Source organism: Bubalus kerabau, chromosome 10 (assembly GCF_029407905.1).
Source record: "Bubalus kerabau isolate K-KA32 ecotype Philippines breed swamp buffalo chromosome 10, PCC_UOA_SB_1v2, whole genome shotgun sequence".
NCBI classification, from domain to species: Eukaryota; Metazoa; Chordata; class Mammalia; order Artiodactyla; family Bovidae; genus Bubalus; species Bubalus kerabau.
The window spans coordinates 24,682,859-24,696,215 of record NC_073633.1 but is presented as its reverse complement, the minus strand read 5'-3'; the positions used below and the strand labels follow the sequence as shown (position 1 = coordinate 24,696,215).

Genomic DNA, 13,357 nt, shown 5'->3' with positions numbered 1-13,357 from the left:
TTCAATCCCTAATCGAGAAATTAAGATCCTGTATGCTGCACAGCGTGGCCAAAAAAATAAAAAATCTAAAGCCCAGAGAAGTTAAATGCCCAGCTCAGGATCACAGGGCAGGGCTAAATGAGGTCTTAGACCTGGACCTCTGACGCAGGCCTGGTGCCCATTCCACTGTGTCAGCCAAAAAGAGCATGTAGAGTTCCTTTTCTACGTTAGCTTCTTCCTGGGTCTCAGTTTCCCCACCCATGAAATGGGGGCATTGGGCCTTAAACAAGCCTCGAGTCTGAATCTTCTGAGATAAAGGTATTAGGCGACACTTCTAGGAGTGGGTGGAGCCCCATACAGTGACCAAAGGGCCTGGCTTTCTGGACAGCCAGCATCCTTATCAAGTGGGTAACTGAAGTTAGAAAAAGAGCCATGGAAACCCAGGGACTTAAGGACGGTGAGAGTAAGGAGATCCAGGCACCCCTACTCTGGGCCTCAAACGTCCAGGAGGGAATTCTTCCAATCGAGCCCTGCTGCCACACAATTTACAGAGAAAAAGCTTTCTACAAAGGCATTTATTTTTCCCAAAATGCACCCCCGGTTAACAAAATTTCTGAGTCCCACATTTAAATTAGAAACCCCCACATCTTTCATTCCTGGTGAAGGGAGGGATGTCAACAGGAGGACATCAGGTCCTCAGAAGTTTACTCCACTGGAGGCTGGGGACTGGCGGGAGACATGCCAGAAACTGTCTGCCCAGCTCCGGAATAGCACCATGGTGGGGGAGGGGCTGTCCCTGCCCTCAGGCTTCCCCTGCGCAGCAGCTCTCAGCTCCCCGGGGTCTGTCGGGTCTGGGCTGCCTGTCCCCGCTGTGCATGCCTGGAAAGACACTTTGGAAACCATCAGATGCTCCAGTTGTGGCGAGAGGCTCTGTCTCTCTTTCCAGGTCTCTGAGCAAGGATTCTGGGTGGGATGGGAGTGAGGTATCCTGGGAACTGTGGTCCAGAAGAGGGGTTCAGCAGGAAGCATGGCAGGAGCCCCTCACAAGTCCCTCTTGCCTCACAGGTTTCTCCGCTGAAGGGCGCGCTCCTTAGGGAGGGGCTTGTCTTCTCACACAGGGTCCCCAGTACCTAACACAGTGCTGATGCCCAGAGATGCTCCGTGAACGTTACTTGAATGGATCAATGAAAGGAAAAGCAGAGGGACAGCAGCAGATCACAAGGGGGCCCATGCAGCCGCCCAGAGACCTGGTGTGACCAGCACGTCCTTCCCGTGGGGAGGGTGGGTGGAGGGTGGGGCTCACAGGGCACAGCCCGGGGCGCCCCGGAAGAGGCAGGGCCGGGGGAGGTCCTCACGTGTTCCAGCACGTGCACCTGCTTGTCTGCATGCCTGGGGGAGGGGCCCTGTATTCACTTAGTGGAGGAGGGAAGAGGCTGACTTTGGGGCCAGAGCACGAGGCGACGCCTCTAGTCTGGAGGAAATACTAAGGCTGCAGTGGCCTCTGCTGAGGAGACGGAGTTACGGACAGATGGGGGAGAAGGCTGAGAAGTGATAGCTAGTGTATCTGGACCATCGGAGACAAGGCGAGGGGAGATTGTGTACCACATCTTTGAAGAAAAATGGCAGCCAGATGGTCCGTGTAGCATATCCATTGGGGAAATACGGCGGCAGGGAGGTCTGTGCATTGCGTCCGTGAGGAATAAGCGGCGAGATGATTTAGGTATCGTGTCACTGGAGAAATAAGGCAGCAGGATGACTCGGGAATCGTGTCCATCAGAGAAGTAAGGCTGCAGGGTGGTCTGTGTATCGTGTCCTTTGCAGAATGAGGAGATCCGCCAGAGTGGACGCCATCTGTTGGAGGCAGGGAAGCCCCCAGCCCAGAGCTCACACTGAGGCTCCAGTGCAGCCAGAGGTGGGAGCCCCAGGGCAGGGGCTGCAGCTCCCTGAGCCTCGCCGTCAGACTATTTCTGGTCCATCATCTACATTTCATGATGGGAAGGAAAAAAAAGGGGGGAGCGTTAAATGCGGGAATGTCAGATCCCCAGGGATGTGGTCACATACTCGGGGGGTGGGGGGAGTACGTGTGAGGGGGCCAGCAGTCTGACTGGCAACCCCCACAGCAAGCACTGCCCTCAAGGCTCAGATAGACACACACAGCAGCTGGGCATCAGACTGACTATGAGGGTGCCTGGAGGAGACTGCCCAGTCCTCGCTGGCTTCTCTCAATCCCCCTGGATCCAGCCACCTTGCACCCTTCCCTTCTCTTGGTCTGGCACACTCTTCCCTTCCCCATGCTGCCCCCCACCCTGTCTGTCCTGATTCATCTTCTCCACTCCATACATTCATACCCATGGCCTCACTCTCCGCCATGATCTGAATGGAGAGTTTATTTCCTGACAGGGACAGCAAGGCCACCTGAAAGTTACTTAAGGCTCCATAACCTTTGGCCAAAAATTAAGGTCCCAAAACTTTTGACCTTCTAAGTGGAAGCCACTCATATTTAGTGATAAGTCTGCATCGAGAAATAGCTTATTCAAAATACACAGACACACAGAGAGATATACATATATTTATAAACACAAACACAGAGGTGTAGCACCTGGTCACTTTTAATAAAGAAGAATCTCAAACTAAACTAACCTCCAACCAACCACTTCCTAATGTAACTGCTGATGTTATGATAATCTGACCAATAACCATCACTAACAATTATTAACCACTGACTGTGTACCAGGAACGTGCCTGTCCAGCTGAAAACCCCTCACTTGAGTTGCAGTCACGTGACTAGGTTCTGACAAATGGATATAAACAGGAGTGACAGGAGCTATTTCTAGTCAAGCCCTAGAAAAAAATGTCCCCTCCCTCTCCTCTTTCCCTCTTCGTTCTGGAGAGGGTGTGGGAGCTGGAGCAGCCACCTGGACCTGGCAATGTAAGCTTTGAGTAGAAGAAGGCAGAAGCCAGGTAGGAGGAAGCTGGTTCCAGGGTACCAGTGGCCTAAAGACAATCTCGACTCCTGTCCCAGTTAAGCCTCTATCATATTTGCATCCTGTTAAGAGCGGTGGGGACCTTGATTTCTCCGCCTGCTGCCATTTCGACAGGGAGGAGTCAAGGCTGTCCTTCTGGGGGAGGGAGCCTCGGGGCAGCAGCAACCCCATCACCAATGACCAGCCCCCAGCCTCCTACACACAAGGGCGCACGCACACACACACACACACACACACACACACAGAGATGCACAAACACCACGTGTCTTTACCTTCTTTGTTTTCAGAGTGTTTCAGGGGCCGCAGGGCTGCAAAAAAGGAATAACACAGTGAAGGGGGAACTGTGGAAAGTGGTGGTAAGGAAGAAATAAAGTCTAGAAGAAGGCCTGGGAGGAGAAGGAAGGAGGGAGAAGTTGAGAGGGCGAGGGAAACATCACAGCACTGGAAAAGGGGTCTCAGCTGCTGCCCCAGGTTCCCGTTCTGCTCTATGACTTGTCACTCCTCCCCAAGGCCTGTTTTCTGAACCTCTATAATGGGAACAATTTCCCAGCCCTCCTGTGAGTGAGGGATGTGAGAGTACCCTGAGCCTGCTCTACAAATAGGGTTAAGAGAGGCGCTAAGGGAGCCTGCAGGTGTCGCCAGCTAGGCCCAAGATCTTGCAGAACTGAGACTAAGCATGTCTCTAAGCCCCCCTCTTCTCCCCACTCCCTCCCTTCTGCCAACTACACCTGCCTCTGAACAAGAAAAATGAGGCCTGATCCCAGGCTGTGTCTACACCTGCCACACCCGGACACCAAAGGCAGAGAATGAATTGGCACAGTTTACAACAGTCCCCAGAGGTCAATCTTCTGCCCTTCCTTCTTCAGGGATTGGGGGGTAACCCGTGTCAACTGGCACCATCACAGAGGGCTCAGCAAGAACCTGCTCCCCCAATACATGGGCCCTGGGGAGGGAAGGCAGTGAGGCCTCCAGTGGCCGCGGGGCACCAGGGCCTTGGCGCCTCCTCTCCAGGCTCCACGCTTGTGTCCCCACAGTGCCAGGCCCTTCGCAAAGTCACTTGAGAGAGGTTCAAAACGGCCCTCTGGTGCCATCAGGGAAGGCCAGGAGGCCAGTTTTTACATATGGGAAACTGAAGCCCAGAGGAACAAAACGCTGACCAAAGTTATTCAGCCTTTTAGCAGAGTGGAACTGTGTCAGGCTGAAAACACAGTGCTAATAACAGGACTGAAAACCACGGAGCCCTTGCAGGCCCCCGGCACAATATCAGGCCCTTAATATACATGATCTCATTTAATTCACACCACCCATGAAAGGAGCAGCTAGGAGGAAACTGAGGCCCAGAGAGGCAAAGTGACTTGCTCGAGGCCACTCAGCTTATATGAGCTGGGTCTGGAACCCAGCCTGCCCTGCTTGCTGAGCCAGGTCCTTCAGGGTGGAGTGGCCCTGGGAGGTAGTAAAGGTAGACAGGAGAAACGAAGCAGCAGCTGGGAGACCTGCCTCCAGGTCTACTGCTGAGCAAAGACCAGACTCACCTAGGCTGGGAGGCCTCAGTCCACGGGACACATTTCATTCAAACCTTCAAGTAAATGGGGCCCCTCCAGACCTTGGGGTCCCCGCCCCATCCCTGCATCTGTCCTCAGCCAACAGAGTCCCTCTGGGTTCAGACTTACCTGTCTTGGATCCTTCTCCATCCCCATCGTGATCCTCAGCTCCTGGGAACAGAAACTTCCTCAGCCCTACCCACCTTCATCACTGACCTGCTCCTGGGAGTGCAGGAGGCAGGTGGATGGGGCTGAGCAGGCCTGGCCTGTGCCAGGATGAGAGGGACCCCAGGCAGGAGCCCACCACTCACCTGGCCAAGGACTATCCACTCACTCACCCACCCACCACTCACCAGAGTCGACTTCCCTACCAGGGCCAAACCACCTACCTATCAATGTCGACTTACCACCTACCAATCACCAAGTCAACCCACAGAGACCCCAGCAAAAGCGGCTGCTTCAGACACTGTCCACTCTAAGGATGACGCAGCCTCTCACAGTGACACACAAACCCACAAGGCAGTCACGCCTGTGTGGCTCGATCTCCACGTGCTCTCACTCACAGACACATTCACGTGACTTACGCTCTCACAGTCACACACAGACACGTTCATCCCTCTGTTATACATCCACTACTCGCTCCTAGTCACACTCACATCCACCGTGCATTTCTGCACTCTCACCCTGCATGTCTGCACACTCACGGGCAGGCTCACACGTCTTTAAACACACGGGATCTGTTCAGCCTCCAGATCACACATATACACACACAATGTAGCTGCATTTGCACACACATTCATTCTGTCACTGGAAAGTGACACTCCTGTTGATGTCATGGACACACCAACATACCCGGAGACACATGCACACCGCCTCTCTCACTTACCTGCATTCTCCTCCTCACAGCTCTGTTTGATCTTTCTCCAGCACACGAAGGCCAGGGCTACCAGCAGTGCGACAAGGCAGATGGAGAGCCCCACGGTCACCCACAGGGCCTCGGGGGGGAACGTCATGGGCTGTCCTGGGAAGGGAGGCGGGGAGAATGGGGAGAGACTGTCATGCCTGACCCCCAGTGGCCCTGAGGACAACCCCCCTGACTCCAGAGTGTGAACAGGGGGCTCCTACCCTCAGGGGGCCCCCACACCATGAACTGAGCTTACATAAGCTCCTGTGCCCCTTCCCCCCACATCCACAAACCCTCCAAAGCCTGACACAGCTGGGATTGCCATGGGCAGGCCTCAACCTGGGAGGGTTGAAGAATCTGTGGCCCAAGATGCTCAAGAACCTTCTATGGCTCCCTACTGACATGAAAATAGTGCTTCAAGCTTCTTTGTAATGCCATTCTCCGTAGAGATGACTGACTGCTCCCAGCCCCTGCACCACTGCTCTCGGTTTCCTCTCCCTGAAAAGTGCTCCCTCACTCTCCACCTGGCTTATGATTCCTCCTCAGGAAGCCCCCCTTTCTCCCCCAGCCCCACCTGGTGATATTCTCCATCTTACAGATCAGGAGTTGGCAAACCACAGTCCATGGGCCAAATCTGGCCCGTGGCCTGTTTTTGTACAACCCAAGAGCTAATAATAGTTTTACATTTGTAAAGGGTTACCAAAAAAAGGAAAGACAGCAGCAGCAGCAACAGAGATGGTATGTGGCCCACAAAACCTAAAATACATATACATCCAGCCTTTGACAGAAAATGTGTGCAGATTCCCACATAAAGATGAGGGTGGACACGGAGGGCACCCAAGTACAGGTTTACCCCTGAGAAGGAGACTTGCCAGGGGAATAGTGCTGTGAAACGCTGAGGGCCCTCCTGTTGGCAGTCTCAGGGCAGGGGGAAGGAGCTGAGCTGCCCTCGGCTGAGTAAGGACCCACAGCTGTGCTGAGTGCACTATCCTCCAGCCCAGCCCCAGGATCCACGTGGGGTCCTGGGCAGAGGCCTTGGGGGCAACAAATCTAACAAAAGCTCCTGCAGAAGATGCCATCAGAGCAAAGAGCAGTGCCATCAACCCTCAGGCAATGGAGGCCTTAACACTGATATGGGGATTTGCGGCCAGGGTCACTTCCAACAGGCATGGCCGGTTACACTGCTGCTCTGGATATCAGTAGCAAAGGGACCCATCACCCTGGGGAACAGGAGCAGAAGAGAAAGACAGCAGCTGACACAAGAGGACAGGCCAGCCAGTCCATGAAGCACATGGAAGGGACCCCTGGGAATCCAAAGCAGGGGAGGCTCCTGCAGGAAAGCATGGAGCAGACCACAGAAATGGGGCTCCTGCCCTGTCCAGCCCTGGGCTGGTGTTGGTACCTGGAGCACAGGTCTGACTTGCCTTCATCCCACCAGCCAAGGACAGAGCGGGGCTCAGACCTGCATCTTCAGACTCCACATCCAGGGCTTGCTTCACAAAGCCCCCTCCACATACAGCACATGCAACTAACCTCCAGCAGGTGCAGAGGGACCAGACCGGAGGACTCAAAGTCTGAGTCCCAGAACGTTTTCCAAGGCACAAAGCTGCCCGAAGCGAAATACAGGCCAAGGGCTCCAAAGTAGGGCAGACCTGCTCTCAGAAAAACAGGAGGCTGGGTGGTGGGGAGGAGAGGAAATTAGGCTGAGAGGCTAAAAGTTGGATTCTGGTTCATCTGCTCACTGCAGGATGCTGGAGCCAAGGTCCACAGACCCCCATGGATGAGTGCAGCGGGGCCACAAGCCCTCAAAACTTAAATGCAAATGACTGCATTTATCATGTATCCAGTTTTCAGAGAGATGGCTAATCCCCAAAGAGTCAGAGCCACTGTGCTAGGCTATGGCCTTGGGAAAGTTCTCTCTTCTCTCTGGCCTTCAGCTTCCTCATTTGTGAAATGAATGCACTTTAAATGCCAGCTACTACAATTTTTAATATTTTTCTCTCAGGTGGAGAAATGTGCGCACTGAGCAGCAGCAGGAAAGGAGGATAGTACCAGGAAGCACATGGAAGAAACCCCTGGGGATCCCAGGGTGGGGCTGCTGCAGAAAAGCAAGGAGCAGAGCCACAGAAACACCCAGGCGGAGGGGCTCCCACTATGCCCACCCCTCGGCTGGTGTTGGTGCCTGCAGCACAGGTCAGGCTTGTCCTCATTCTGCCAGTCAAGGACAGGGTGGGGTTTCAGACCTGCATCTTCAGGTATACGAGTATAATCGCATACTCACAAGCACTTTCTACACAGGGTGGCGAATAGCCAATCCAGTTCAGTGTGCAAATTATCATGAAGATCACCAATCCTTCAAGGTCCCCTCAACCCCACCTGTCCCTAGAGACTTCTCCTGAAACTGCAGCCCATTCTGATCACTCCCCGCTCCTCTGAAAACTTCACATTCTCTGTCAATCCTGCTGTAGCTAATATTTCTGATTCTCTCCTGTGGCTACATCAGACCATATGCTGACGTATCTAAAAGGTCAAGGAGACCCCATGGGACATCCAACAGCCCAGAGCAGTAACTACCCCACAGAAAGTACAGGCCTAGGGGTCTCCAGAAAGAGGGTGAAGTCAATCTTGGGGAGGGGGTGGGCAAAGGGAACAAAGCCTTGCCAGAAGAAAAACCGTGAAAGAGAAGGAGGAGGAATGAGCCTCAATTCCTAGAAGGCAAATGCGATGGACACTTGCAGAAGTGAAGGCCACGCAAGGTCCTTGCAAATGGGGCACAGGAAGACAGGAGTGAGTCAGTGAAGCCTGAGGCTTGTGCAGAAACTGGTTATCAGGGGGATCAGGTCTTCTGTGGGCCGCAGGTCAGGTGGAAGTCATGGGAAAGAAATAGGAGAACCAGATGGACAGAAACTGCTGTCCTGATCCCATAGAATGCAGGGAAGTCCCTAGGAAAGGTCAGCTGTCCCTAGGGGAGGTACAGAGGAGCCAGAATGAGATCCAAATAAGGATGAAGACTGCCTCCCCCTGGCCTGAGTGTAGGTCTGAGCCCTCTTCACACCTCCAGGCACAAGGGGTACACACTGAGGTGGGCACTAAAGGAAGGCAAGTGTGGGCTAGGAGCCCAAAGCTGTAGATTGAGGGAATTGCCCAAGGGGCAGCGTTGATCTGGTGTTTGACCACATGGAGGCAGCAGAGAGAGCCCAGCCATTCCAAAGGCTGCCTGTGCTGTGTACTGTGGTTAGTTGCAACCCCAGGGACTGGAGCATGCCAGGCACCTCTGTCCATGGGGGTTCTCCAGGAGGGAATACTGGAGTGGGTTGCCGTGCCCTCCTCCAAGGGATCTTCTCAACCCAGGAATTGAACCCAGATCTCCTGCCTTGCAGGTGGATTCTTTACCAGTTGAGTTACCAGGGAAGTCCAAAGGCTGGCTGGGTCCAGTTTAATTCCATGGAGAACTGACATTGATGGAGTGAGGGGTCTGACCACCTGGAGAGGCCCAGCTGTCTCTCAGGGGCTCACAGTCAGATGGTGCCCAGCAACAGATGGTGACATAGCAACACCTTCTCAGCACTTGGAGAGGTTCCCGTAGGAAAGCACTCCAGACAGAGCTATGCCTTGTGGCTGCTCCAGAACTCCCTCCTGGAACACCTCCAGATTCCAGGCAGGTATTCAGTCCCCAAGTACCAACTAAGACACTCTTGCTGCTGCTGCTGCTGCTGCTAAGTCGCTTCAGTAGTGTCCGACTCTGTGCGACCCCACAGACGGCAGCCCACCAGGCTTCCCCATCCCTGCGATTCTCCAGGCAAGAACACTGGAGTGGGTTGCCATTTCCTTCTCCAATGCATGAAAGTGAAAAGTGTTAGGAGGGCAAATACTACAAATGATTCTTATTGCGCAATATAGCAAGTCCCTTAAGGACTGCTTGGGGGAGAATTTGAGACACGTGAAATGTAAAAAAAAAAAAAAAATTTTGTTAAGTTTGCTGACCACCCAAGCCTATCTGAATTCTGGCTCAGAGTCTAGATAAAAAGCGGTGGTTCCTTCTATCCTTCCGCAGCTGCTCGTCGGCCCCTACCTGTGATGGTGACCGAACCGTGAGCGTCCTGCTGCAGCACGGGGTTGCGCACCAGGCAGCTGTAGGTACCATTAGCGCCCAGCACCACCCTCAGCACACTGTGCACGTCGAACAAGCCCTGTTCGTTGGCCATCTGCGACGTGGTCACGTTGCCGGTCAAGGGCGCACCCTGTCCATCCTGCCACAACACTTCGGCCTCGGGGTAGCCCCGGTAGCTGGAGCACGTGATGGTCACCGTGTCCCCAGGCCTCAGGTCCTTGTTGGGCTCCAGGGTCATGCTGGGTTTTGAGTAGGGGGCTGGAGGGGAGCAGAGGGTAGAGGGCAGAGGTCAGGTAAGGCAAGGGCAGTGAGATACAGTGGAGGGAAAGAGCGCCCGGGACAGTGGGTAAAGGGCTGCAGGAAGTAGGAGGGGCGTGCCAAGGGGAGGGCGCCCCCTTTCGCGGCTCTCACCTGCCACCTGCAGGCTGACCGCGGCGCTGCCGAAGTCCCGGATGCTCACGAAGCAGGTGAAGCTGCCCTCATCAGCCACGCGCACGCGCTGTAGCCTCAGGGACGCATTGCCCTGAGCCAGCAGGTCTGGGAAGAGCGCTGTGCGGTTGGCGTAGGCGCTGCCCTGGTCGCGGCCCTCAGCGAAGCTGTGCACCAGCTGTTTGGTGTCTGTCAGCTGCCAGATGAGGTTGAGCTGTGCCAGGCTGAAGCCGGGCTCGGTCGAGAAGGAGCAGCGCAGGGTGGCGTCGGTGCCCACGAGGGCCACCACGGGGTCTTCCGGAACCTGGACTTCCACTGCACCTGAGGGCGAGGTTGGAGCGGCACGGCAGTGAGGAGGGGTGGGGACACTCGGCTACCACCGCACTGCCTCCCGTATCTCCTCCATCGACCCCCAGGTCCCATGCCATCTTCCCATTTTCTCCCCAGACCTAAAAACAGATTGAGTCTCAGCACTTCCAGACGTGTCCCTAATCGTCTGACAAGAATCACAGCAGCTTGGCCTTGGCCTGACAAGGTCCATCTCCCTGGGGTACCTGGCCTGGGGCAGCCTGCAGCGCTAGCAAAACTCTCCTCTCCGCCAGGACCCATTTCCCTCTCCTATCTTCGGACTCTCTTCTGAGATCTGAATGCTTCTCCACTCTTTCCACAGGTTTCCAGAGCCCTGGAGTCAGGAGACCCAGAGAGCTGAGAGGACCTGTGATCATCACCCTCACCTACTCCTGCCACAGTAAGCTTTCCCTCTATGCAACCTGTTTCTGTTATTATTATTAGGCGTCTCACTGTTCTGGGAGACTGAAGGTAAGGAGCTAGATTCAGATACTATGATCACTGGAGATTGTACCAACTCCCTGCCCCTGTCCCCCACCCCAAGGGACACTTAAGAAAACAAAAGAAAAACCTGCGGGGTTCCTATGGGGCGTGATGGTGACCGAGCCGTGAGCGTCCTGCTGCAGCACGGGGTTGCGCACCAGGCAGCTGTAGGTACCATTAGCGCCCAGCACCACCCTCAGCACACTGTGCACGTCGAACAAGCCCTGTTCGTTGGCCATCTGCGACGTGGTCACGTTGCCGGTCAAGGGCGCACCCTGTCCATCCTGCCACAACACTTCAGCCTTGGGGTAGCCCTGGTAGCTGGAGCACGTGATGGTCACCGTGTCCCCAGGCCTCAGGTCCTTGTTGGGCTCCAGGGTCATGCTGGGTTTTGAGTAGGGGGCTGGAGGGGAGCAGAGGGTAGAGGGCAGAGGTCAGGTAAGGCAAGGGCAGTGAGATACAGTGGAGGGAAAGAGCGCCTGGGGCTGTGAAGACAAGGGTCAGCACTGGGGCAGTGGGTAAAGGGCTGCAGGAAGCAGGAGGGGCGTGCCAAGGGGAGGGCGCCCCCTTTCGCGGCTCTCACCTGCCACCTGCAGGCTGACCGCGGCGCTGCCGAAGTCCCGGATGCTCACGAAGCAGGTGAAGCTGCCCTCATCAGCCACGCGCACGCGCTGTAGCCTCAGGGACGCATTGCCCTGAGCCAGCAGGTCTGGGAAGAGCGCTGTGCGGTTGGCGTAGGCGCTGCCCTGGTCGCGGCCCTCAGCGAAGCTGTGCACCAGCTGTTTGGTGTCTGTCAGCTGCCAGATGAGGTTGAGCTGTGCCAGGCTGAAGCCGGGCTCGGTCGAGAAGGAGCAGCGCAGGGTGGTGTCGGTGCCCACGAGGGCCACCACGGGGTCTTCCGGAACCTGAACTTCCACCGCGGCCCCTGAGGGTGGGGTTGGTGAGGTGGGACGATGAGAAGAGGGTGAGACACTTGTGACCTCCCTAGTTCCCCTCCCCTTCCAAGTTAACTTCAGGCCCTGTCCACTCCTTTTTTAAGGGCTGAGGAGAGATGCTTTTGAACTGTGGTGTTGGAGAAGACTCTTGAGAGTCCCTTGGACTGCAAGGAGATCCAACCAGTCCATTCTAAAGGAGATCAGCCTTGGGTGTTCTTTGGAAGGAATGATGCTAAAGCTGAAACTCCAGTACTTCGGCCACCTCATGCGAAGAGTTGACTCATTGGAAAAGACTCTGATGCTGGGAGGGATTGGGGGCAGGAGGAGAAGGGGACGACAGGATGAGATGGCTGGATGGCATCACCGACTCGATGGATGTGAGTCTGAGTGAACTCCGGGAGTTGGTGATGGACAGGGAGGCCTGGCATGCTGCGATTCATGGGGTAGCAGAGTCGGACACGACTGAGCGACTGAACTGAACTGAACTGAACTGAGGAGAGTTTATTACTTGTGGTGCTAGTTCAGCCAACATGAACATAGTAAGTATAGACTATGCCAAGGGTAAGAGTTAGGAATACCACAGAGAACACCACCAAGGTCACACCTCTGAAGAGCTTAAATTTTAGTGGGAGACAGAGACAAACTAGCACACAAATTCTTGGTAGCATGTGATCTTGGTAGCATGAGTATGAAGGAAGAAAGAAGCCAATGGATAGAAAGTAAAGACGTAGTTTTTTAAAAAATCTGGCAGGTGCATCACACCTGTCTGTGCTGGCTGCATTTCCCAAGTATACACTATTTTTATAAATTGTGAAAAGAAAATCTAAACAATAATATGCACCAAAATGCTATTAGTGGTTTTCTCTGGATGAGAATCACAAGTTCTTTTTCTTTTCCTCAACAAACATAATTAGTTTTTATGCAAGAAAGAAAGATTACCCATGCATTTAAATATGGTGGTGAACCACATTCTCCATAAAGAGATACTAAGCTGAGATTGAAAGGGAATGAAAAAAGAGTCTGATTTAGTCAGAGAAAAGCCCCCTAGGGCAGGTTGCCCTGTTCCCACCCCTGCCCTCTTTCCTGTGGGTTTACTCTGCAGCCTCCCACCCAGTCACCTCTGCCTCCAGTCCAGCTCTTCTTTTAGAGCCCTGGGAAGTTAGGTAGGGGTTCCTGACAGCTTTTCTTTTGGTGATATGTGCCCCCTAGCCTGGCACTGCCATTCTTGGGCAATGGTTACGATAAGTGTGTGCTCTGGGCACCAGCAAAGGAGGCACACTCAGAAAGTGTGGAGACCAGTCTTGAAACAAAGCTAGCTGAATATAGCACTCATTAAAGTTTTCTCACATTTTGAAAAATAGCATTTTATAGTTAGTATTTTCATTGTGAATTACATACAGGGAGGTGGTATCATTGTCTTTGGGCTTCCCTGGTGGCTCAGACAGTAAAGAATCTGCCTGCAATGCAGGAGACCCAGGTTTGATCCCTGGGTCAGAAAGATCCCCTGGAGGAGGAAATGGCAACCTATTCCAGTTTTCTTGCCTGGAGAATTCCATGGACAGAGGCGCCCAGCGGGCTGCAGTCCATGGGGTCGCAGAGAGTCAGACACAGCTGAGCAATTAACACACACACCCATCATCATC

The 13,357-nt window shown here is 54.2% G+C and overlaps 1 protein-coding gene and 1 long non-coding RNA gene across 4 annotated transcripts in view; one reads left to right on the top strand and one right to left on the bottom strand.

Annotated features, from left to right (window-relative positions):
- Positions 1 to 532: 532 nt before the first annotated feature.
- CD276 (CD276 molecule) overlaps positions 533 to 13,357 on the bottom strand; it is a 33,436-nt gene continuing 20,611 nt past the window's right edge. For 2 of the 3 annotated variants that reach the window (XM_055536951.1, XM_055536950.1), the window contains exons 3-10: positions 11,363 to 11,704; positions 10,868 to 11,182; positions 9,931 to 10,269; positions 9,481 to 9,777; positions 5,391 to 5,525; positions 4,634 to 4,675; positions 3,236 to 3,271; positions 533 to 1,958 (exon numbers count right to left, since the gene is read on the bottom strand). In XM_055536951.1, the coding sequence (XP_055392926.1) occupies positions 1,936 to 1,958; positions 3,236 to 3,271; positions 4,634 to 4,675; positions 5,391 to 5,525; positions 9,481 to 9,777; positions 9,931 to 10,269; positions 10,868 to 11,182; positions 11,363 to 11,704 (1,529 nt within the window). In that variant the 3' untranslated portion in view covers positions 533 to 1,935. The remainder of the gene's footprint in view (positions 1,959 to 3,235; positions 3,272 to 4,633; positions 4,676 to 5,390; positions 5,526 to 9,480; positions 9,778 to 9,930; positions 10,270 to 10,867; positions 11,183 to 11,362; positions 11,705 to 13,357) is intronic. The other variant, XR_008698987.1, reaches the window with a different exon arrangement.
- LOC129621014 (uncharacterized) lies at positions 10,151 to 12,289 on the top strand. Its single transcript, XR_008698988.1, has 3 exons — positions 10,151 to 10,280; positions 10,619 to 10,696; positions 11,819 to 12,289. It is a non-coding gene; the product is annotated as an uncharacterized LOC129621014 (long non-coding RNA).